General features: G+C 43.2%; 1 protein-coding gene across 2 annotated transcripts in view; it reads left to right on the top strand.

Annotated features, from left to right (window-relative positions):
• Positions 1 to 26399, top strand: part of adamts17 (ADAM metallopeptidase with thrombospondin type 1 motif, 17) — a 108914-nt gene that overhangs the window by 5186 nt on the left and 77329 nt on the right. For both annotated transcript variants that reach the window (XM_041935492.1, XM_041935484.1), the window contains exons 3-7: positions 3463 to 3634; positions 15222 to 15394; positions 16397 to 16480; positions 17748 to 17905; positions 25708 to 25751. In XM_041935492.1, coding sequence (XP_041791426.1) covers positions 3463 to 3634; positions 15222 to 15394; positions 16397 to 16480; positions 17748 to 17905; positions 25708 to 25751 — 631 coding nt within the window. The remainder of the gene's footprint in view (positions 1 to 3462; positions 3635 to 15221; positions 15395 to 16396; positions 16481 to 17747; positions 17906 to 25707; positions 25752 to 26399) is intronic.

The raw sequence follows: 26399 nt of genomic DNA, 5'->3' as shown, positions 1-26399 counted from the left end.
TTAGCACAAGCAGGACTGTACAACTGTCAACTGAGACAAAATAAAATATCCAACAACAAAATGGTCCTAATTAACAGTCACATCTTCCAGAGCTGATTTTAAGTCTTTTGTGGAAACTCTCAAGTAATAATAATTCTGATCTCACAGCAATCAAGTCCAGATCAACTTTCAAGTCCTCATTTCTGTAATTTAAATCCAACTCAAATTGAAATTTCAAGATGAACTCTTTCTTTATCAGCATTGAGGGAGTGCTGAAAGCTGTAACCCCACTTATGAGGACAGTGACACTGAAGCAGTTTCACATCCTTGAACTTGGCGTAGGTGTGAGCGGTTGCTGTCTATCCTTCTTCACTGTACAACTCTATAAATAACAACTTTAAAGCCATGTTTCTGAAACTGCTGTGGCATCAGATAACCCCAACCCCACCACCACCACCCCCAGCAGCAGCAGCAGCAGCAGCAGCAGTTGTAGCTCGGCCTATTCCCAGACTTAAACATAAGTGAAATAGAGGTTTATTTATCCGTGTGGAGAAACTGGGTCAGTCCAGCAGTAGACATATTACAACAAAGAGCAACAGGATTTCGTGATATAAATAGATGGTAGCTAAACATAATAAACAAAAAGTATGGGAAAGAACATTAGTTGTACTTTTTGGATGTCCTCACAGTTCTGATGCAGCTTACAGAACTGATTTCTTACTTCAGTTCACTGTAACACAGCAAAGATTAAATCACACTCTTCCAGCTGAGGAAGGAGGGATTTTAAACACAGCTGTCTTTGCAAGGCTGTGATATACCTTTCTCTCTGGCTGCTGCCTATGAATAGTATCATGTACCCATGTTTGAGGAGCTGTAGAAATGCCTTAATCCATCCTCCAGTCCACATTATGCTGGCTAACAGCATTTGTTAGCCCTGGGGCTCAGCTGGGAGCGGAACGTCTGTGCAAACGCTGGAACAGACTGAGTCGCTGCTCTATTTTATGGCATACCGAGCTGCTCTAGTCAGAGCAGGCCTGTTCATAGTGGCTGCACTGTGGCTGCTGTCTGTGCATTGTCTTGTTTCTGTTCTCTGTTAGTCGCTGCTGTTGTTAATGTGCAGAGACCTCACGAATGTGTGCTGGAAAGAGGGCCGAATGCTAATTTGGCTGTTTGCACTTGACTTTACTTTGACATGAGAGCTACTCTGATAAATAGAAAGTCCTCAATGGACTCAGTCAGAAGTGCTTGTTGGATGGTCCAAAAGCTTCAGAAGCCTCCGTCTCCCCCAGCTTTCAGACTGGAAACTTTTAGCCGTAGCAGCTTGTATGGAGGTTAGCACAACAAGCTGATTTGCATGCGAGTCAGACAGCATGGCGAGCTCCAATGAAACGCTGGAGCAGGACGAGAGATGTGCAGAGCTGTGGATAAGACAAAGATGTTGTGTTGGCGTTGCTCCACTGTATGGAGACACATCGAAAATGCTAACAGGCCTGGAATGGAGTCAGTCAAAGGCCACTTTGGACTTTGATAAATACAGATTTTGGTTGGCATCACGATCAAAACCAATGGTGCAATAGCAGTAAGTGATAATTACATATTATAAAGACAAAAAAGGGGTCCAATCAACAAGCAGGAGTCAGTGTATTGAAAAACAGTGGTAAGTTTATTAAAATTGTGACCTGAATGTTTGACTTTTCCACAAAATGCTGTCTGATTGATTCTTTTTAAATGTGAATGACTCATATTGTTATTGTTATATTTTCATAATAAAATAAAGTCTGTAAATGGGCTAAGGGTGATCAAGATTAATGTGAAGAAGTGTCATCACCACTGCAACTATAAGCATTTGAATCTGAGATCATAACAGCAGTGACAAATTTTTTTACACATTAAACATTAAACACAATGATGAGAAACTTGTCAAGGTGAGACTACTGGTCTCTTATCAGTAGACACTCTGCAGACATACAGCAGCTGACAAAAAAGGTCACATTATACTTGGAAATATTAGTTGTTCCTGAGTAAATAAATGATAATGTTACTAAAAGCTAAAAACAGGCAACAAGCTTTCAAGCACAATAGTTCAAAAACAGTCACACAAAGGGCGACAGTTTACTGCAATGAGTACAATTAGCTGATAATTACCCAGATCTGCCACCATGGTAATCAACACAAACACACAATATGACTGTAAAACATGAATCAAACCAATGTCAATGAGTGTCTGATAACGTTATCGCACTTTAGCAGTTACTGACTGATTTTTGTGGTGGCAAAATGTAAAAAAAAATACATACAGTATTTGAATTAACTGCAACCCCCCTCTGCTCGCCAGGGAAAATATAATGCCAATCATCCTTTAAGAAATATGACACATTAGGAGTTCCTTACATGTCCGCAAAAACACATTACTCTAGAAACACAAGATAAAAGGCTTCTTATGTTGATGGTCATCTTGTCAATTTGGCATATAGTCCATAAAGATAACCTGTAAATTGAATAACGCTGAGTGCTGCATGGAGATAAGTGGCGAGTCAGATCTCACAGCAACTTCTTAACTCTGTATGAATGTAGTTCTGTAACACTGTGCAGCAAACTTTAACATACACATGTATTTATACACTGTACTGTGTTTAGCTGCTTGTGCTTCTCACATAACATTAACTGTTAGCTAGCGAGTTAGCTGTTAATGTTGATGGAGTAGAAGAAACTTGCACTGCTGTTGATGTCCAGTGTGGTGATGGAGACACTGGGAAACTTGAGATTGTTTATTTCAAGTCACATGTAGTTTTGAATTAGGAAAAGGGGTGCAAGACAGGCTACCCACGGCTCAGGCGGTGTGGTAGAAGGGTCATTACAGCCACACCCTGGGGCATCCACAGCACTGCCCGTTGGCCATGGTATAACTTCTGCCCTGCAGTGAACATCCATAGATTCCACAATGAGATAGTTTAATCTGACAAGCACCCGTGTGTTCACCTGAATAATAAACTCAGCCACCTCTGTCCTGGGATGCCCCCTGGACCTGGTGGAGGTGGTGGTAGAAAGGAGGACGATGGCTAAGCTATCATCCCTGGTGGAGAACATGAACAGCACTGGGCAGCTCCAACAGGCTGCTTCACCCGCGGTGTGTGAAGGAGAGATGCTGCAGGTCCTTCCTTCCTGCTGCTGTCAGACTTTACAGTCAGCACTGCTCCCAGGAGACCACACACACCCAAACTGACAAATTCACTCATGTTCAATATCTGTGTTTTCTAAACTGTGCAGTATGAATATTTCCTGTATGCCATAATGTGATGTTTTGTTTTTTTTACTGAAGCTTCCTATGGAGCACATACATTTGCTGCTGTAGCACTGTAAATTTCCCCACTGTGGGGTTAATAAAGGGTTATCTCATTTTTAAATTCTAGTTTCCTTTAGTGTAAAACCAGCCTCCTAGTGGGAATCATCACAGTTTCGTACATGTCTCTGTTTTGTGTGCAGACCGGGCTTATTCAGATCGGGGAGGACAGCCTGTTCATTCAGCCGGTGGGTGAAAACGACCCATCGCAGTCATTCTCCGGACTCAAACACCGGCTGCTGCGACACCGACGCTCTGCCAAGACTGGATCTGCTCCAGATGCTGACCAGACCAACTACTGTGGGACTGTTCAAGGTGAGTGACACAAAGAGCGAGACTGGATGGCGCAGGATGTGGGATTATGGTCGCGCTGACGTCACGGTTTGCTGAGGCCGTTAAAAAGAGAGGCCGGCTACCATTTGAGAAGGAGGAAGTGAGTTGTAAACATGAAATATAGTGTGCATGGATTCATGTGAAGGTCCATCTGTACTTAAATTCCATGCATGCATCATTTTGGGCAGCGTTCAAACATGTACTCTCTGATCCTGTTGTAACATCCTAAACACTCACAAATCCAATCCAAATCCATTTCCTCCCAGCTTAATGTAGGTTTTATTTTGAAATTTGCACAGTTTTCATGCTGTTGAGTTGCAATACTTTGACCCAAGACAGAACCAAAGAAATAATGATAATTCGTAGACGTCAGAGGTTGTAGGCTTCATCATGCAGAATGCTCACCTTCAACATCTTATGGATAGTAGTTGTTTGTTTTGACTTGCGTCCCATTATGTTGTTTTGGTGATCATTCCTTCAAAGTAAACAGCTTAGATCTGGGAAAATGCTGACATCACTAAAAAGAAGTCTGACGGGTCATGAAACACAAGCAGTCAGACGATGAGACGGGTTGGAAACAAGCCTCCAGGTTAGACAAACTTATTCTGAAGAGAAAACAGAGCTGTATTGTAAAACCCAAGCTGTCTGTTGTAAATGTCCACCACAGTTCACAAACCTGACCCAGTGTGCTTGCTGTGGCTGTGTGCACACAGTTTTCCTGTTCAGTGCACTCACTTGTAGTTTTTAGTTTGGATCACTGGGATGGACCGCTGGTTAATCTTCTCACAGACAGGTTGTTTGTTGTCAGCTCACTTTAACTCTCAAATTATGATTTTAGAAAGAACACATTTTTCTCCCTTGTGACACTCCTGAAAATGCGTCTTAAGCTTTTACAAATAGTACCTTGCTCATACAAGCAGGATCTGTATGCTGACATCTTTTTGGCAGAGAACGAGCTTCATGCATACTGGTCAAATTACAGTGGATGGGATTGGTGTGATTTTTCAGAATCTGGCAAATGTTTCTTACGCTCACCTCAGAAACCCTGAAAGCTCTTCCAAATGCCTCTGCAGTGATGTGCTCGCACTGAGCTGTGTGAATGAACCACGGCCTGCCTCTCCGCCCTCCTGGCTGAAATGGGCCGGCTGAACATCCCAGGGAAGCAGGGCTAATAAATCATAGGTTTCAGAGCAACATTTACTGCTATCTGATATGCTTTGATGTTCATTCAGCTCCAGTGTGTTGTAAGCGAGGCTGTGTGGAATGCAGATGTTTCCTTATTTAATGTGTATCTCCTCTCTGCAAAGTTCTTGTTGGAACCTGCTGAGCCCCTCGCTGTTAACGCTATCAAACTCTGAGCAAACGCTCCCTGCTCGTTTACATTAATAATGTGCATATTTTCCTAACCCTTGGTGTCTCTTTGCCAAGATTATAGATTTTTGCACTGAGAGGAATTCACAGAGGTTTTTTTTTTTTTTTTTTAAAGCAGAGCAAAGCCAGTCTCCCATTCTTTGAGTATGGCAGTTTTGTAGTGTGGAGCACACCTGAACTCAGTATCCAGTCAAAAGCACTAATGACCAGCTTGGGAAGTCATGGAAAAGTTTAAATAGTTGCAGATTGGAGCTATAGTTATCCAAACATTTCCCTGAGAAGAGAGCTGTTCTGGAGGCAGAGACAGCGAGTGAAGCCAAAGGACCATGTCACACATCCAGAAACCTGAATTTAAAGGTCGCTGCAGGTCTCCTTGCTTTTCTAACTTCTCAGTAGGTATCTGTTTTAGTTTTACACACGTCTGAGCCACGTTGGAGGCAGAAATAATTTTAAAACAAGACAAAAATAACTTAAATGTCAGCTGTTTGTGGTGATCTGTATGTGTATAGCTTATCTAAATCAGGAGCAAACATGTTAATATGTGTAAATGCAGCAGGATGCTTTGGCGTCACATTGTGAACGAACCTCTGTCAGGTGGAAGTTCATTCTGTACTGTGTGACCACATTTCAGCCATCTTTCATTTTCTTCTTTAGACCTGTGCTCTTCCTAACGTGATATGTCAAATGTCTTCAGAGAAAAAGGCTCAGATATCCCCACGTTCAGACAGTCTGTCTTTGAAGACATCCATGGTGTTGTACTTGTGTGGACAGTGACCAGGAGCTGTGTGGAAAATGAAACAGAGCTGAGTAGAGGAGTCTAAACCATGCTGCACAGTTAGCCGTACAGCTAGTGACTGAGTCTGCCCAGACAAAGAGGTCGGAGCACCAGGGCCGTGTTGGGTTTTAGACCATGGGCAACAGAACCAGGTCCAGCAGCCTCCCAGCAAACCTGTCCAGATCAGGACTGAACACAGCCTCTGAGACCAACAGAGGCTAGTTTCACGACAGGGAACACAGGACGGTGCTGTGTTTTCAACATCCCAGGAGACATGAAGCTGGACAGAAGAGAGAGGAAGGTCAGACATCAGAGTGGAGAGCTGGAATATTTTCACATCAAGCTCAGGGAATAATGGTTTATTTGGACCAAACCAGAGCTGGTGATTGTTGGAACAGTGGAAAGACAAACCGAGATGGTTTTGGTGGGGGTTTATTAGATACTGAGCTGGAGAGAGACAAGAAAGGGAGAGGAGAGTGGGGGTGACATGCAGTGAAGGGCTCCAGGTTGGAACCAAATCTCATCTTAGTTGAGTAAAAGACAGAAATTTGAAGTGAGGGGATGAACAGATTTTTCTAGCGAAGAACAGCGAGTAACGAGTGCGAACATTTCCTTCCTTGATATTTTGTGAGTTTATTTTATTGAGTTTACTTATTGGACGAGGAGAAGCTTGTGAAGCGTTGCAAACTCGCTGCTCGCATACACCTCCCACCAGAAGCTATGGGGCGAGTCCCGAGCCTGAGCGGGCCTGTGACGTTTACAGTGGTACTGTGAGACTGGCTGGTTAGCATGCTAGCCACACTCACAATTGTCCACAGGATGCAGCTGCTTTGCTTTGCGGTTATGCCACAGCTCCATCAGGCCTCTGTTGCGGTCTCGGTGGAGCGTCTTCGCAGACACGGTGACCGCGGTGTGCCTGATCTGTCTCATGCTATCATCCTGCTAGCTTGCAGACAATTAAAAGTTCTCTCAGACGTTCTCCACATTTCCCCTGTGCACAGTCATTAACCAGAGCAGCTAGACCTTGAGAACTGAGCTGCACCCCCAAAGTTACATAACACCACCCGAGCTAAAGACCACCAGCGCTTTTGACAACCTGTATAAATAAATTCTTTCCATATGTTCAGAACTGGGGCATACACAATAACTGAAAGCTCCTCTCTAGAAGGAAAGAAGAAAACCCTGCAGAGCTGTGTGTGCTGAGCCGTTTATTTTCAGCCATCACACAAAGGGTGAGCAGGGTTTTTCATCTGTTTTCATGACACAGTCCCAAATCGCTGCACATTAGACACTCCTATTCTGCTCCGTGGAAAGATGTCTGCTGATGTTGAGTGACTTGTGGAACTTTATACAGCCTCTAATTGACATGATTTCTAGTGAATGAAATCATAGTGAAGTTAAACTATTCCTTATTCTGCCAGGGAACGTCTTGGAACCCCTTCAAGGATATCTGACATTCCTGTCTGCATGCATGGGTGGCCCCCAGACCCAACTTGGAGAGTAGTGGCAGCAGAGTGTTTAATGGGAGGTTGGGATCTCCAGCTCTAGAGACACAGAGGTGGTTAGATAATTATACGAGATATATGTATGTACTGTGTACGTATGCTCCTGGTGTCCTGAGGTTAGACGAATGGAGCGAAGTGCCAGACTACAAATTCTTTCCTTTGCATTCATGTCTCAGTCCTCTCTGCTCCTGTCCTGTAGTCTCCTCGCCTCTCCTCGCCTCGCCTCGCCTCTCCTCTCCTTGTCTGTCCTCGCCTCTCCTCCCTTTTCATAAAAGCTTCCATTTCCTCCCCAAAACCACATGGTCTCTGGAGAGAGATGCAAACTGAGGCAGACTTTATATCCATTAAGAATCAGCTCCACATCCAGAGGAATTCACAACATGACTCCCTCCCCGCTCTCCCTCCCATGCATTCTTGGTACAGCAGTAGTTCAGTCTGCTTGGATGGAGGTAACTGTGTCATATTGCATAAGAGCCTGGAGGAGGAGAAAGAGTGACTGAGCAGTTTGTGGGCTTTACCTGGTGATCTTGCACTTTGCTTATTCATAAATCCCTTTGTGTGGCATGTGCAATCAAATAATCCAAGAAGAAGAAAATGACCTTTAATATGAAGAGAATGGACTTAATACTTCAACAATACAACAGTCGGCTTAGCAAGTGTTTTATGAGGAAGGAAGTGCTGAATATAAATATAACTTACATTAAGTAACTTAGTAACTCTACATGAATTACGTTTAACCCTTTGAACCCTCTGCTGGGCACTGTCTTTATTGGCAGTTTCACTGTGTTTTAATGTTAAGGATAAGCTAGACTGCTCAGAAATATCACCCAGTTGTATGTAAGTATTATTCTACATGTTCAAGGACAGTTTTCATTTACACAGCGTGGAAGTTACAGTTCTTTCCCTGTAATGGCTTTTTGTCACACATTTTTTTACAGCATTAGTCAGATAGAAAAGGACATTTGTGGAGAGAGTCACAATGCCTGCTGATATTTTCTAAAGTGAGCTGCTGGTATTTCAGTGGATATCAGAAATCATGGAATAATGCTTAAAATGTAAATAAACAATTTAAAAAACCCTCCAACTTGTAGATGGCATCAACTTGGCATCAAACACAATTGTTGACTGTGGTTGAATCAGGAATGTCAATAAATGAATGGATGATTCTCACAGGGTTTGTTCTCGCTCGGTACTCTGCCTGTGTGTGATGGAGACATCGGATTAGCAGAGCTGTCACAACCTCCTCTCCAAACTTTTTTTCCGGTGTTTCATGCTTTAGTCTTGACATGAATTATGGTGCGAATGCTGCTGCAGTTTACCGCGGATGTGGTCATATGTACGGCTTCACCAAATGATTTATTTAAACATGTATTTCTATCAATATACAAATTAACTGAAACAACAAGACGTTTGACACTCTGCACCATCCAGACAACAACATTTTTTCCTGGTCATATTTATCTCTGATTGGCTCAGCTGTTTCACCAGTAATGTGTGTGGCTGAGAGCAAAGTAGTCAGCACACCATCTATGTCCCACTTCACTCAGCTCTCTTGCACTTTGCACTGCTGGGCACACATGAGCGAAAACAGCAGGTGGTCTTGGAGACGGCCACACAGTTCGCGTACCCCAGACCCACCACTTCACACATGTCGTTGCACTAGGGGTTAAAATAGGTCCCAGGTGTTTTCTGTGTTGCAGCACTGATGGATTTCAAAAATGTATTTTGCCATCAAAGTGTAAATTAATGACCATTGTTAGCATGAGGGTCCTCCAAAAAGGGCCCTCCATGTTTGTTGTCACTGCACCGTTCCCTCAAATGAAAGTATTCTACATCAGTGGTTGCCAACTGCTCCACCCTCAGGGTCCAGATTATCCCTTAGACACAGTCCACACATAGGCTCAATGAACACTCGCATTCGTTGTACTTCCCTCCATCATTTTCTCCTGTCAGATGATTTGCTTCAGTCTTAATTTCTGCTCCAATCAATGCAAGGCGAGGGTCACGTGACCTACAGAACCACCAGTGGAGTCAGGAATCTGTTCTGGAACTTAACTAAACCTAAAAAAGATGTTTTTTTTGTGGGGTTGACCCATTTGCATGCAACATGTGTTTGATGCCAACATCATTGTTTACACACTTTTCAGTCATATTTAGCCTGATCTCTGGAAACTTTGAGAACTATAATGTTCTCTGGGTTTGAATAAAAGTTTGGCTGCATACCATGAGTTCGTAATGACAGGCCCAATTCAAATATATACTTTCTACATTCATGGAGCTTTGGGGATCCATGTAATGTGGACTGCATATATACACACACATTAAGTGCTTTAACATGACTTAAAGTGAGATTCTCTTTTTGTGACCGTATGTGGCTAATATGTAGCCTGTGGCTGTATAACCTTTGTTGTGGAAAGGGTAGGAAGGCGTGAATTGCTATATAAGCACCCTGTATGTCAGTGTTTGTGACTGATATGTAGGCAATAGCTTTTTTAGAGCCAGAGTAAAAAAAAATCTGTTTATTTAAACCCAGCATATGGCAGATTTTTTTACGCATGTGTAGAATTAAAGATTAAGATCATGTGAACATAGAGAATAGACAGGCAGTTTAGCTTTTTGTAGTTCCACAATCATATCAGGAGTGAATGGCACTAAGTTTTTAACAGAGTTTGGAGATATGGAGTACAGGGCTAAAGAAAACAAGCTACGGGTCTGCATGGTCACATGGAAATGTGGATTTAAACGTCCGGTCCAAGCCCTTATTGAATCCAGCATCTCATGTCTGCACTGTAGCAGGTTGAGAACCAGATGATCACTGCTGAGTCCACGGTGTGATATATCAGTCAGCCAGTGATGGTGGAGCGTGTGGTCTGATCCACATTTGCAAGAGAATCTGAAAAATGCTGGAACACACTCTGAATCATCTCTATCAATTCACAGCTTCTCTTTGTAGGTTAGCCATTCAACTTTTGTGTTGCTCCAAGAAATCTCAAAATTTTGGCTCTGTTAAGTCTTAAAGTAGCAGTAGTAATGTGTGTGTGTGTGTGTGTGTGTGTTTGCATGACGTGTGGTCATTGCAGGGTTTGAGTTTCTCCCTCACAAAAGTATGAATTGTGGAAAAAGAGCACGTTCAGTCCCTTACTAGCCGCTCCTGACCACTGAACTAGGAGACTTTTTAATTATAATTCTCGGTGCAGCGGCCTGGGCTGTCCTGTCTCTGGTAATGAAATTCCTTCTTCATGAATGGAATCTGAGACTGTCACCCAGTCAATGGGAACAGCCCAGAGGAAGTTAAAGCAACAGTGGACTGTAGGCATCTGCTTCCTTCATGGCTGGAGACCAAGTCGGGAGCACTTTACCTCTTTTCCTAAGGAGACACTCTTTTACTAAGCATAATTTCCTCTGAATAAAATGTACTTTTTCATGTAGTTGCACAAAAAAAGTGTTTCATTTTGCAGCACACCGCTGTTCTCTCTTGTCTCACTGCTCTCGCCACCCTTTGGTCAGACCCATCCTCTCATTTGCAACCAGCGAACAATTAAAAAAAAAAAAGTCTAAAAAGTTCGATCCTCTAATAGTCCTTTCCTGCTGCAAAAAAATAAGCGAACATAATGTAAAACGAAACCATTCACAGAGATTGTCACTGACATTATCACTGATGTGTTTTCATTTTAAAATGGCTCTTCTGTAAACTGCATTTGAATTGTATTTGCTATACAGCAGAATCTTTTCTCTCTAATGTGTTGATGCTGTACAAAACAATTGCATCCAGCTGTATTGCTACTAAATGCAAACAGAAAAAAGTCCTGGACCCATCTCTGTACTGGGCATGCAGTAATGAAATTAAATCAATCTTCTACTGTGGCTGTCAACGCTAGTTTCCTAACATGTTTCACCATTCTTTTCTCAAGGCGTTTCTGTTTTTCTTTGTTGGAGTTTGGAATTTTTCACTCCTCAGTCATTTATTCATTCCTAAAATGTAGGGGGACACCCAGCAGTAGAGAGCAAACCCATTCCATCACAGTTTGTCATTTTTCTTTGTGCGGTGGTGTTCAGTCATGTAGGGTATAACTGCGTATGCATCATGGTAGTAATGCAGGTTATGTAAGAGCAGGGTCTTTATGTTAAAAAAACAAGTGTGTTTTTTAACATGCACTTGTTTTTCTTACATTATTGGAGGTTTGCTTTGTGACTCTTTAAACAACAGTAATTACTTCAGGCCTGAGCGGCAGCAGCAGTCCGGTCACTGGGGCATTGTTCTTTCACAAAGTACTGAGCAGGCAGTCATCTTTCCCCTGTGGTGCTGGTGTTGGTTTCATAGTTCAAAGCACTGTGTTATTTGTCTCTGTGTGAGTCAAACACATCCTCTCTTCCTTCTTATTACAAGCTTTCCCCCTCCAGATCATAGAGCAGCTCTCTGATCCCGACCGGAGGGTCTCATGTTTCTGCCTGGGTGGGATATGTAGCAACTTTTATTGGCCCGCTAGCTCTCAGCTGTCTTTTGTATAAGCTGTCACTTCCTGACATGATTGCTGTTGTTGTGGTACTTTATTCTGAAGTTTGTGTTCAGTGTCTGGTTCTTCATTTATTCTATATTTGTCTGTTTGAATTGGACTTTGGTGGCCAGCTGGCACGGGCTGGCCTGTGCCTTATGTGTGTTCCTGTATTAAGTGCAGTAGATGTCACTTGAGGCTGACAGGGCTTGATGAAATACCTAACATACCTACCCGAAGCCCTCAGTTGTCAAGCTCTGACACTGATCAGCAGATCAGAAAAGGCAGCAGATCAGAAAACACTCATGTGGCTGTCCTCTTTTGGAAGACGTTGTCAGATGACCTATTTTGTCATTTAGGTTGGATGACTTGCAGAGTTTATTCCAGCCATTTTAAGTTTAACTTGAAAGACTAACAGGAGCAAACATCCCCAGGAGAATGGCTGCATTCACTCTTGCATAGCAAGCATGAGGCCTTACTGACTATTAAAGACCCTTCGTCCACCAGTGGCATTAAGTCCTCTCGTCATTATTTTGGTAATATTTTAATATTTTCTCTCTCAGGCAAAATAACATGTAACATTTAGCATATAATTTGTTTCTCAAAGCTATTTAAGCCATTTTTTTTTAGTTTAGAGAGACATAAATTTGGTTGCAAGTCTCAATAAGCAATGCGTTGAGACTCAAGTGTGAGATCCAAGGCTTTTGTACACTACATATGCAACAATACAAGGATTATTCTGGCTGATTGGTTCCCAATGCACTGGGGCCCTTGGTTCTTGGTTCGGAGTCAGTGTCTTGGGTGAATCCATAATGCAGTGTTACAGGGAGCCCTCACTCTTGCTGCATTGTCACAGGCATGTCAGAGCTTCCCTGGGAACAAAAGCTCTATCAGTCACATTTGTGCACTCAGGAAACAAGCTAACAGACAGCCGATATGCCCAACGATACAGAGCCCATTCCAAGCAAGAGCCTCTGCAGAGGAGGCAGCTGAATGCCTCCAGTAAGCAGTCCCAGATTGACACTGGAGCCCCCAGCCTGCTGAATACATGCTGGAATGTTAAAACCTCTTAACAGTCTTAGCAAGCCGACTTAATGTCAATAGTAATAATGATGCTGGTGAGGAGGATACAGGAGTAGATTGATGCACTGGAGGACCTGAATTCAGTCTGAACCAGGTATATCAGAAGCTCATGCTTGTAACCAATCGGTATTGACTGACTTAATTAAGGATGTCTTAGTAATGGCAACAGGCATGTGGCATTTTCAAGTGTTAGGGGTGGGCATCATCAGAAATGTTGCTAATGAAAAAACTATACCTGAGTTCCATTACTGACACCAAAATGCTATTTTTTCCTCTGCCTGCATAAACTAACCATTACCCCTTATTGCTAAATTTCAGAAAAAGCCAAACAAACACAAACAGCTAACATCTCAGTGCTGTCAACTCTTACCTTATCCAAGTCGTAAATTGTGTCATCTGACCACATTGAAAAGCAAACGTTTTGAATGGCCACAATTGAAGGTAAGAGGCTTGTGTTGTTGTGGGGCAAATTTATGTTCCAGGTTCGAGGTGATTTTCAGTCTGTGACTGTTTTCTATTTTTGGCTTTACAGACACAAGTTGGTTCTCAGAATGTGTTGAGCTTCATTCCCTGACTGCTCACACAGAGGTTTTCAGTAGCAGTGCTATATATGGACATCAGCTAATCTCTGTTTCATCTGTTTCTGATGACTACTGGAGATATACAATACAGCTGTCTGACTGTAGTCCTCTGATTCTTGCTGTCATGCTTATTTTGGTCCTTTACTAATCTGTGGTGTTTGTTGAAATGCAAAACATTTGGGGGCTGTGGGAGTCCGCAGCTCTTAGAAAACCCAGAGCCAGGCCCTGCAGTGCTCCCATACTTGATAGAGCATTAAGAATTGGTTAGACCCCCGTTTGAGTCTCAGCTCTCGGTCATTACAGAGTAGCAGCATTTTGGATCATCATCAGGAGTGTGTTAGTGGAGAGAAAGGGGGCAAGATCCCCCAGCAAGCTGGTGTGTTTGACAGAAAACCAGATTTGAGCCAAGAGAGATGGAAACAGAGACAGACACATGTTCAGGGACTGTTCCAGGCCTTCAGGACTTATCTACAGTAATCTGCCTATGTCTTCTGGTTTAACTAACATTTCCTTACACTGTCACAATGTAGAACTAGATATAACAGGTTTTTATCTCTCAGTGTTCCTCAGTTTTAACAGTTTCATTTAGTATGTGCTGTGGTTTACATGATGTCAGGTACCATTGTTCTCAGACAGGAAAGACAAAACACTACACAAAACCAGTTTGTGTAGCTATGAATGAGCCCTCTCTCCCTTTCTTTTCCCCATCCCTCCTGAAGCTGTCCATGGTTCTGACAGGTCGCCCGCTTTCATGCTCTGTGCTTATTTGGTGTAAAGAATAAGGTATATCAAGAAAAGTCAAAAATAAAAACTACTTACAAAGGTCATTTCACCCTGTATGACAACCTGGACTGCAGTGGCTGGTAGACCAGTGAGGATGACACACTGACGGCCCATCAGGCGGGGACAAAAAGGTGCACTGTGATGCTAATGATGTGCTCGGGCCGACTGAGTAAGAGACTGTAACCCTTTTTTAGACAGAGAGAAGGCCTGTCATTACGCCGGCTTTGCTCTTCTACACTGAACCAAACAGCCCTGGCATGATGTGTCAGCGTGTGATTTTTAGGTAGCATGCCGGCGTTCCAGAAGCAAACGAGGTGTGACATGTAGCACAGCAGCGCCAGCGTCCAGTCTGACTTTTACACTAGTGTCGGGCTCAGTGCGCGTACACCGAGGGTATGGGTCTGCCATTGGCCGCCTTCCTCTCTTCACCTTACCATTTTTGTAATCCTGGTTGCTACCAGAAACAACAACAACCTCTGAGCTTTGCCATCGCTGCATCTTTGGCTTTGCACCGCCCGAGACGATTGTGATTGATTTAAAGAAATACAAACAAGCATGAGTGTTTTTTCCCCTTCAGCAGCCAGACCATTCTTCAGCACTGACACAGCTCTGTGGAGATGGGTCTGGGTACGCCAGACCACACTGATGCTGATTCGGTTCTGTTACTGCTTCCACTGCTGGCTCGATGGTAGAACAGCAGTGCCCCTTTTTTTCATGCTCATGCTTTTTACACTTAATGGTGAGGTCGCACAACATTGAGCAGGTTGTGTACAAAGGATTTATGAGCGAGCTCAATTCTGCAAACTATAGAATACTTGATTTAACGCACATTACACTACAAGACCAGTCAAAGCGGCAGTAAAAAGAAACAAAACATACAGTTTCTGGGATTGTTTGAGCTTCTCAAGCTGCTCAGTCACAGCAATGGGAGTAGTGTTTATAACCTTGCTCTGCTGTCTGTCTGTGTGTTTGTGGTAGGGAAGAAGAAGGAGAAGATGTCGAAAGTGGGTGAGGATGGTCGGGGAAAGAGGAACGCCATTCGTCTGCATGAAGCATACACTGTGGAGACGTTGGTGGTGGCAGACTCGGATATGGTGCAGTACCACGGCGCAGAGGCAGCACAGAGGTTCCTACTGACTGTCATGAACATGGTAAGAAACCCAGAATCGAATACAGTCTCAGTGTTCTGACCCCCCCTCACAAGAGTTCAGAAAGGTGGAAAGCATTCAATCGACAGACCAGCACAACCAAAGGCTCTCAGAGGTTATTTAAACTCAGTCAGTTTTTTCTTTTTTGCCAGTTGACAACCACTGATGTACAGGAGACAATATGGACAGTGTCATATTTTCAGTACCACATTCCCTCCGTGTTTACTCAGACATTGTTTCCTTGCCTAGCTGTAACATAAAGAGTGGATTTTGAAGTAAAAACGCTAACTTTAGCAGATACTTCCTTGATTTGTCTAACTCAGACTGCTGGTGTCTCATATTAACTTGTGCACTAATGCATTTTTGCACAGAATGAGGACTGAAGATTTTATCCCCTTTTTGAAGGGATCTCTTGTGTATGAACAGAAGGAATGATTACAGCGACTAAAAACATTTTCATTGAACATATGGGCGTGTCAGAATTGTTTTAAGGTTGACTTCAAAAAATATGAACCTATCCTTTCATCTACTGAGGCAACACACTGATACAAAGTAAAAAAGGGAGTACAAGGAGATAAAACCCAATGGAACGTCAGCTCTTTGGTCCTCTTTAACACAAATGTGTGTGAAAGGTCAATTGTGCTTTATCTGTTAAGGTAGAAAAGTGCAACATAAGTGCAGCTTACCATTTACACCTAAGGGACACTGCCAGTGTGTGGCTGCCTTCTTCCAATGGCTTGCTCGCTCAACTGTTGCAGTGTTAATGGCATTACCACACCAGATTACCAGCCTCCCTGAGCCAGATGCCCAGAGCCAGAGGGAGGCATTTGTGTCAAACATGTTGTGCACTGACACTGAAAAAAATTACACTGTGTCAGTGACTCATATATAATTTCTTAAGTATTTCATCATGAAACAGGACCACAAACAGTCTAGATTCCTCTGCTCATTGTCTCTTCTCCCCTGCTGGTGAAATCAGTGGTAGTTTTGCTCCATCTCTTGCAGGTCTACAACATGTTCCACCACCAGAGCCTGGGAATCCGGATCAACATCCGTGTCACCAAGCTGGTGTTGCTTCACAGCCGCCCAGTAAGCCTGACTTTTCACCCTCTTTGACCCCTCTTTAACTTTCCGTCTCCCTGGCAACCTGACTGTCAGCAGATGCTGCTCCACCCTGTGTGTGTGAGGAAGGTCGTGCCCCTCAGGAAAGCGATTCCCTTTTTTCCCTTCACAATGCTCTGTCCTGTGGAATAAAGACTCCAAATGAAAAATTCTAGGTCATCTAGGTGAATCTAAAAACGGACAAAATCAGTTTAATAATTTTGATTTGATCCATGTGAGGAGTTTTATCTGATATAATTCAAAGAAATAATGCAAATCTACTTTACATGAATATGTGAAAGCTTCAGAGTACCTGCTTTCAGCATCCATCTATCACTCTTTACCCTTTCTAAAAGAATAAAGCAATGTAAATGGAACCATCCTATTATGTTGACCTATTCCCACTTTGAAGTTGTCTATAATACCAGTTGCCTGAACTTATCCTCCCTTAATTCTAGCTGTCGCACAGATACATAATAAAATTGTGTCTTTGTTGTAACTGGTTTTGTTCTGTTGATCGGTTCGGATTGGCCTGTCAGGGTGAAAATGAGCTGTCCCACATCTAACGATGAAACAGATCCAGCCAAAGACACTAAAAATGAGCTCCAAAAACAGACATGAAAGTAACGTCATCCAGAGACATTAGGTTTTATTGTATACCTGTACATTGTGTATCATACAACTTGTATACCATATACAACTTTTGGCCATGCCACTGGCGTGTTCCTATAGATGGCAATGTCGATCTGTCAGTCCGCTGCTTTGGTCCACACTGACAACAACTTTTGGATCCTCTGCCATGAAATTTGGTTCAGTCATGGTCCCCAAATGATGAATCTGAATTATATTTTTGGATTGCCATTCCTCTCCCCCACAGGATCAGTGAGAATAACTTCAGTGATTCCTTAACTTTTCATTTAGAGCCACCATCCGGCCATAATGTTATTTTGTTTAAAACTTAAGTTTATGACAAATTAGCATCAAAATCCCGTCAGCCTCAGCTGCACTTTGTGTTAAGTGCTAATGGGCAATGGTTCGCATGTTAACACACCAAACTAAAAAGGTGAACATGCAAAACACTATGCCTGCTTAGCATCAGCATGTTAGCTTTGTTATTTTGAGCATATGATAGTTTGTTTGACTCATAGCATAATGGATTTATTATATATTTCCAACATAACAGGAGGGTTGAAGCTAAAAGAGACACCAAGGACCAGAAAGGATGAAGCTCATCTGTTCTGTATCTCTTCTTCAGGAAAAGCTAAAGGTGGGGCATCATGGAGAAAGGTCTCTGGAGAGCTTCTGCCACTGGCAGTATCAAGAGTTTGGGGGGCCGCGGTACCTTGGCACCAACCACATTCCTGGTGGAAGGGATGACATCCCACCAGTGGACACTGCTGTGCTGGTCACCAGGTATGTAGCCAACACTTCCTCAGATGAACGAGTGGTGATGAATGATAAACGTGTTAAATGTGCTCTCAGCTCTTTTGCTTGAACAGCTGCTCTCATCTTTGATGCAGTGGATCTCCCTGCAAACACAAATACAGCAAAATATTTGTCGAGTTAGAATGAGAGGTAGAGGCAACAATCAAGGCTGTGATTTTAAATCGATTAATCGTGCAGCCAAAATAGATAGTGCTTTTGATATATTTCTCAGCTTTATTTCCCAGAGCCTTGTAAATGTAGACTTGAAAGGAGGTGGCCCCTGAACTGAGACACAGCATCCAACCTGAAATCCCTGTCCTGTTCAGGACTCAGTGGACTCTCAGGTCTAATCACTCCTTCCTCTGTCTGTCAGTGAGGCAGGTTTGTTCTCCTTCTCATGCTTCAGTCCCAACAAGGCAGCGTCTGGCACAACATGACACATTCCTAATTTAGGATTAGCTATTATTACCTGCTGTAACTCCAGGGAGGGGGAGTGGAGGTAAAAGGAATCCTTTTGTTTAAATGAATACTCATGTCTGCTGTCAGATCCTATCCTGTCTTCTCTTGCTGCGAGGAGAGGGAGGAGGGCATGGACAAAGTGGCCTTTTGTTCTCGAGGTGGTTTGTTATAAACCTGATCCCCCCCACCACCACCACTACTGTCATAATGTGTCCTCTGTGAGGACAGGGGCAGTCAGGACGGACATCAACATCTGAACGGGAGGACAGGGATGCTGCCAGCAGTAGTCAGGGGGAGGGCGAGGCGGCATGCAGGCAAATTAAAGCGTGTCACAGTGCTCTCAGGTTTCCTGTTGCGCATGGCCGCTCCGTGGCCTGTGTGTGTGTAGGTGTGTGTGTCTAGCTGTGTGTGTAGCTGTGCGTGGCTGAATTACTGTACTCTACTGTAGCTAGTGGAAAGCTCATGTGGATGACACAACTGCAGTATGTCTCTCACAGCTTCCAGCCTCTTAGGAGGAGATAGCAAGATATTTGATACTGGCTTCTGGATGATTGCATGCCACATAGAATGCATAGATACCGGGCTGCACGTCATTGGACCTGTGCTACATGAACTACTGTACGTGTACTACAAGAGCAAAATCCCCTTGGTTCAGTGAAAGGTTGATATTTTACATGAATGACTGTATGCAATGGTGTTGAAGCAGTAACACACATTTGCACGGGTGCACACATTCAGACAGGAAACTGCCCAGAACAACCTGTGTGTCACTGGTGGACGCTGGGAGCAGGTGTTAGGAAATACTTCCTTTTACGTTTCACGAGAGCCACAATGATGATTCAATTAATTGGATGGTCGATGAACAGAAAATGAATGAACACCATTTTGGTGTAGACTATTTGGGGTTGTGCACTGTCATCAGACAAAACAACATTTTTAATGACATCACCTAAGGTTTAGGATATCACGATTCTTGCAGATTAATCAATTGTGAAAATAATTGTTAGTTGCAGCCTTCCTTTGCACCTTTACAGCCTTCTGTGAGGCTTTGGAAGGAAGCTTTTAATGAATGAGTTCCAGTTTTGTAATGTATCTTAAAGCTCCACCAATCAACATTCGCTTGGCTGCAGAGTTGCCGTTGTGTCTGTCAGTCCACCTCTTTGGACTGAAATATCTCAAAAACTGTTGGATGGATAACTTTATGCAGACATTCATGGTGCCAGGATGATGAAATCTACTGACTTTGATGATCCTCTGATCGTTCTGTAGTCCCACCAGCACGTTAACACCGTTAGTTTCTTTAAAAATGTCTCAGCACTGGATGGATTGCCATGATGTCAACATTGTCACACTAAAGCTATGAGAACAATGAAAAGACATTTCTGTGTGTGGAGGCCAGATGCATGTTGATTTGCGCACGTCTTGAGTTTCATGCTCAATTGGCCGGTTTATCCATTTATCATCCATCCATCCATCCCACTTATCCTGTTTAGGTTGTCAAGGACTGGAGCCTTGTTGGAGCCTCGTGGGCTACACAGACAGACATTTGAAAGTTAATGTGGGTGACATCCTGGATAACTTAACTTGCCATATGTAGGGTTTCTGCTTTAGAGTTTCTTCCATAATCTGTTTTGTAATTCAACTTTCCTTTGCTCAACTCATTCAACCCCGTTTCTCCATCTCTCCTTCCTTTCTCTTGCTCATCCTTCCCTTGTCTCCCCTCTGTTGTGCATTTTCCACGTGCAGCTGCAGCCCTCGATGTCTGTTTATCCCCAGCTCGTTCCAAACAGGCGTCAGATCCACTTATTGTTGCTCCCACATCCAGCTGATCTGGCGCTGGAGTTTAAGAAAGCAGCCAGCACAGCCTGCCGCTCACCAGCCGTTAGACAAGAAGGAAGGGGTTGAGTCACACAAATAGTCTGACTTAGTGTCCAGGAGTTTATGGTACCCAGATGGAGATTGGTATTTAATCACAGGTTTGAATGGATGATAATTGCATGTTATAAAGATCTTATTTTAAACAGGTTTTCTGTTTTTCTTGGTTAATTATCGTAGTTCCATGAACTCCGTGATTTGAAAACATGGAATGTATCCTTGAAGATGAAGGCTGTGTCTTCAAATTTAAAGAAATAAACTTAAAAACACACTTTTGGATCACCAGCCAAAAAGGCTACTTGATCTAAAAGTCACTTATAAGGGCATGTTGAGGTTGTAAAGCTGTGGTAATCAATATGTTGATGGATCAGATGACTGTGTGTAATTCCAAACGAGTCGATTAATACTGACAAACCCACATTATGACCAGCTCTACTCTTCTTCTCAGCTGTATGGATGTTTTTTTTTAGCCTTTTTCAGTTAATTGTTATGGTTTTATGGCCTTCACCGTTTTGTTTCAGCTCTCTCACTGTACACTACCTGCCCAGCACCAAACAGTGGACATACAGTTAGTGGCCAGCTGAGTCAGCAAGCATTGGATATTTAGTCAGGAGTTGTCCCAAATCTGCTGCCTGTATAAATAGACAGTATTTCCTGTGTGGCTCACATTGTATTCCTCTGTCACATAGCAGCTTGTAATGAGGGCCATGCAACAGGTAGTTTAGTATTCATGAGCCGTGACCAAATCTGTTTCTGTCTATTTCTGACTTGTTCGTTGTCTGACAACAGAAACGAATAACAACATAATTGATGCAGTGGATCACACAGTTGTCGTCGTTATCCTGCATTTATGTTAATTTTGTCAGACAGAGTTGCGGCTATATAATGATTTGATTTGACTTCCCCCTCAGTCGAAACGCTTGGAGATGACATTTGAAACCGTGATTAAATCACTCGGCTGTTTCTTCCTCGCTCTGTCGTCTGACATGTTTTACAGAGAAATATGCAAAGAGAACAACTTTATCATGAATTTGGCTGCATTAAACACGGTATGGTGATCACAGGGAGCAGAAGCGACAGAATGGAGGTTTGACTGTAGCCTGCCCAATCACATCAGGGCTTTGTCAGCCCCAATAGTTTGCAGGCTGTGTGAGTTCATGGCCTGATGGCCGGACCGATAAACACATTTACCATCCAACAGCATTGCAGGGTTAAACAATAGGAACCAATGACTATGTCAAATGGTCTTTTAACAAAAACAAACAATTGGCAATTTTTTTTTGTTAGTAAAGCTAGTACAGATGTTGTAATTTTACAACTGGGGCCTTATAGGGTTAAGACTAGTTTTGGCTGTTACTTTACCTGGTTTCACTAGTGCTTTATATATGAAAGTATGAAAGTGCTGAGAACATTAGAATGACATTCAAAAACAATAAGCTCAGAAAACCGGGATTTAAATATATTTTCTGTGTACTACTTCATTACAGAAGCTCCTGTTTGAACTCACTGCACTCGTGTCTGAAGTGTTTGTGAGAGGAAGCGTCCTCAACAATAATCTCTTTGTATCCTGCTTCAAGTCTTTGCGTCCTTCTGAGAAGATGAACAGCTCTGTGCCACCATGCCCTCTCAATGCTGATGGAAACCTCACGACAGGCTCACAGCTGACAGACCTGTTGCCTGCAGACTTAATTCATCTGGTAGTGTTACATTAGAGAAGAAAACATGAACTAAACTTCTTGGGTGAAAGCAACCTTTCCTATCTGAGGGGTGTGTGTGGTCAAATCATGGACATGGACTCTTTTGTCTCCAGAACATCTTGCCTTTCGCCGTCCTTTTGCAGCGTGCCCAAAATCTCTCTGCCACAGGTGAAGCTCCTGGCGGCTAATGAGTCACGTGACACAAGTCATGGCCCTTCCTTCAACCTAAACCATGCCGACTTCTACAAGAAAAAAACTTCATCCCACCCACCATTTTGGTATTTCTTTTCTCACTCTTTTTTTTTAATATTCCCACACCTCCTTTACATCCGCTACTGTAACAGAGCTAGCATCTTCCTCTTTGGAAGAGTGTGCAAACTAAATGCATGCCCAGGTAGGCTCCCGTGCCGGCATACAGGACAGCGCATCTGCCAAGATTTTAGCCTTCCCTGCTACATGTTGTACAACCACGTTGAATGGCTGTAGTGCCCGCCTGAAAACTCACTTTGAGCTTGGCAAAGAAAGCCAGTGGACTGTGGTCCATGTACACCACAACCTCTTGATCTGACTGAGACACTTCAAAATGTTTTAGACTCAAGGCTTCCTTCTCTGTGGTTGAGCAAGCCTTCTGATGTTCGTTTAGCTTCTCAGAGAAAAATGCTACTGCTCTGTCTAGTCTGGCTGCATCTACTTGTTAGCTTTCCACCCCCACTCCCCTCTCACAGGCATCCACCAAGGCTTAAAAGGTACGGCTTTCACCCCTTGAAAGGCATGCTCATAGGCTTCTGTCCAACATCTTCTGCTGTCACATCTACATCTGCACTAACTGGTCTCCTGCCTTCAGGAGTGCTGATCACACAATTTTTGTCCCCCCCAGACCAGATGCTGGCTGTGACACTAAAGGAAGGACTGGGTCCCCAACTGCAAAACACCAGTCAATGGCCCTCTGATCAAACTGAGCCTTCACATGTTTCTGAGCTTGGTAAAGATTATCCCTGGCAACCTGACAAGCATTCCACAAATGATTTTGAAACCCAGAAACACACTGCAGCGTGGATGCACCTGGCTTAGATGGAGCAACTGTTTCTTGAACAGCTTCAGGGGACCCCTAACCCCATGACCGAGTACCAGTTCAAAGGGAGTGAATTCCATAGATTTGCTCACAGAATCTCTCACAGCCAAAAAGCAAAAATGCATGTGACATCCCAGCTGCAGGAAACTGCTGGAGATCTACAAACATAGTTTGTAGAGTCTAGTGAGCCAATTCAAAAGCTCTTTGGGGACTGGGGATGATATCTGGATGAAAGATACCAGACACAAAATTGGTTCCCTGGTTATGCTGCACTTGCTGTGGCAACCCAAACCAAGAAAAGACCTACTAGTGCCTCTCTGATGGCTCTGGCCTTCATGCTTCTTAAAGGAATAGCCTCAGTTAAACGAGTAGTAACATCCATTATGGTGAACAGAATTATTATTATTAATCTGACCACTTGCAAAGAGCTCTTCCACCACAGGCACCTTGAACAGAACCAGGTTCTGGGTGGGCGGCCATCTGCCTTGACCAAAGAGAAAGAGAGAGAGAAACAGAGTACAGATGGAGAGGGAGAAGAGGAGAAAGGAGCTCAGTGCATGATGGGAAGTTCCCAGACAGTTAAAGCCTGTAGCAGCACAACAAGGGGCTGGTCCAAGCGAGCCTGAGCCAGCCCTAACTGTAAGCTTTATCAAAAAGCTGAACTAAATAACTCATTTGCTTGTTGAACCACATCATAGTGATCAGTCTGACTCAAATCTAGAGCAACGTAAGATTCCTGGGTCTTCCCTGTCAGGGACCCCTGTATGTGGGTCATTCACTCCTTTTAAAGCCAGTCTCTCAGCAATCTTCTCAATCATCTCAAAGAATGATTTGATCCAAAGAAAGAACATTCATTTTGATCAGATGTCTCACTGTTCCTGACATCTGCAATCCAAAACAAGCTTTGCTGTCTTAAAATCTAGTATCATTTTCTTTTTCGCCTTCTCTTTCTCTTTTGAATATAACCTTTCCTATCTGACAGGCAGTCGCCAGGTCGCTATACTTGCTTTCCCCGACCAACTGACCCAGATTTTTCAAACATGTTTTCAAGAGTATTAGAAGATGTAGTTTTTGTATTTTATAGGCATATGCTCCAAAGTCCAGGAGCCTTGTGTGCAATGTCTTTTTCATTTTCTCTGGTTTTCTGTGGTTGCTGCCTCTGCCTCTGTTGATCTGCAGAGGACTGGGTCTAGGCATGAAAGAAAGATATATATGCTGGGGAAGACAGAAAGACAGTTTTACTTCTTTGTCTTGTAGGTCAAAAACCTTTTTAGAATGGCATCAAAACATGGCATCATTCAATTTTTGGGAGCTTTCAAATTTCAGTGTGTGGAATACCTCTCCTTCTCCTTTCCTGGCCCCTTTTCAACCATCACGGCCAGATCATGACCAGGTTCTGGTCCTTCCAAAATCCAATTTCATTAAACACATACAAACAATTTACATAGTATAACATTCATCAAACTCCCACACAGTGACAAGCAGGTCCTGTTGCAGTCCAGTGACCAGATGCCGATGTGCAGCTGTTCACACTTAGATGAGCACTCCCACATGTCAGTGGGAACCTCTCCTCCTCCACTGTTGTCGCTGTAGTGCGAGCACACTCAGCACTACCCAGGGTTGTAAAACCCTGCTGCTTTGACAGTTTATGACTGCGAAGTTTTCCATCCACACTTGGCCTTTTCCAGATCATTGTCTCATATTTAGAAAAGGCTAAATCTTTTTTTCCTCTCCCTCTTTTAATTGAAAATGATGCACTAGAGCCATTATTTGGCAAGTGCAATTGAGTGAAATGTTTTGATCAGCACGTCCAGCTACACTTCATCTCAGCGGAGTCAAGCTGTAAAGTATGTTGTGTCGCCTCTAAGGCTGAGCCTCGTCATTCATTTGAATGGAGCCACTCCGTCAAGGCAGCGGAGGTGACAACGTGGCAGGCTCCGGCAAAACAATGCAGGGTTGTGCTGCCGAAGAGTCGAGCCTGGCACAGCTTTTGCTGCAGCACGGTGCAACATCATCAAGGAAGACTCTGCATTGGCTAATCAAATACATGTTAGCACACGTTCCTGGTAGATCACTGTGTAAGGCGATTGTCATATTTCTGCTGTTTATCTCGTGATTGTTGTGATGAAAGATGCCGTTGTGATAACTTTCCAGAGTTGTGAAATCTGTCACAATGTGTCATTTATGTTTTTTTTTTTACAACTGTCAGACGCCAAAATGCTTCAAATTGGGTTGAAAGTGCAGAATGTAAATACTGTGGTAATTATTGGCAAGCTGACAGTTGAAATGGCACTTCTAACAAACATTTTTATTTTGAATTTAGCTCCATGGCAACTAGGAAAACCACAGAGTTTTTTTCTCATATGACATTTCCAATTCCTTAGCTAGCAATAAATTTTCAGGCCCCTGTAGACATCCTGCCCCTCTTTAATGACAGCTTCCCCTCATCTTTGGTATGGCCATTTGGAATACCTGCAAACACTTTTTCCATCCAACACGGTTGGTTACTTCTTTTCTAGCATGACCCTTAAGCAGAGACTTGTCTAGTGTGGGTGGATTTTATTCTTCTTCTATGAATGGTTGCCTAATTTCAATAACACCAGCACTGTAAACTGTGGTACGAGTGCAGTTATAGTAAAATACGACGAAAGATAGTTTGAGTTAACTTGTTCTTGTTTCTTTTTTAGGACAGATTTCTGCGTTCACAAAGACGAACCCTGTGATACTGTCGGTAAGTACCACCATGTCTCTCTCTCTCTCTCTCTCTCTCTCGCTTTCACAAAATATCAATGAACAGATGAGCCCAAAGCGGACTATGGACAATATCAAATCTCAGCAGTATTTGGTTAATTCAGTGTTCATGTTCAGTGATTCTGAGTCAGTGTGAGTTACTCTAGGGCATGTGGTGACTTTAGTCTGATTTAAAAGTGGCGCTTCTTTTCTTTAGCTGACTTTTCAGACACTCAGTTACCATGACACTTGAACTTGAAGACATACTGTTTCTCTCTCACTGTCTCGCTCTCTCTCTCTCTCTCTCACACACACACACACACACACACACACACACACACACACACAGGTGTTCCACAGTAAAACATTTTGGGCTGTATTTTCATGGCAGCACTCCGCCCTCCTTTTTTCCTTGTTTTTTCCTGACCTTTAAATTCACTTTGCCCATCTGTGTGGTGTTTTGGTGTCAAGCACAGGGTGCACCGGTGGGATGTTCATTCAAACGAGGCAGGGCAAAGTTTTTGTGTTTTGGTAGAAAATGTGTCTTAGACTGTACACTGAGATTTGACGTCGGTCTGATGGTTAAATCAAGAACAGCAGTGGCGACTGTAGCTCAGAGCAGTCCCCCACCTATCAGAAGGTCGGTGGT

This window comes from Chelmon rostratus, chromosome 1 (genome assembly GCF_017976325.1).
Source record: "Chelmon rostratus isolate fCheRos1 chromosome 1, fCheRos1.pri, whole genome shotgun sequence".
NCBI classification, from domain to species: Eukaryota; Metazoa; Chordata; class Actinopteri; order Chaetodontiformes; family Chaetodontidae; genus Chelmon; species Chelmon rostratus.
This window is presented reverse-complemented; position numbering and strand designations above follow the sequence as displayed.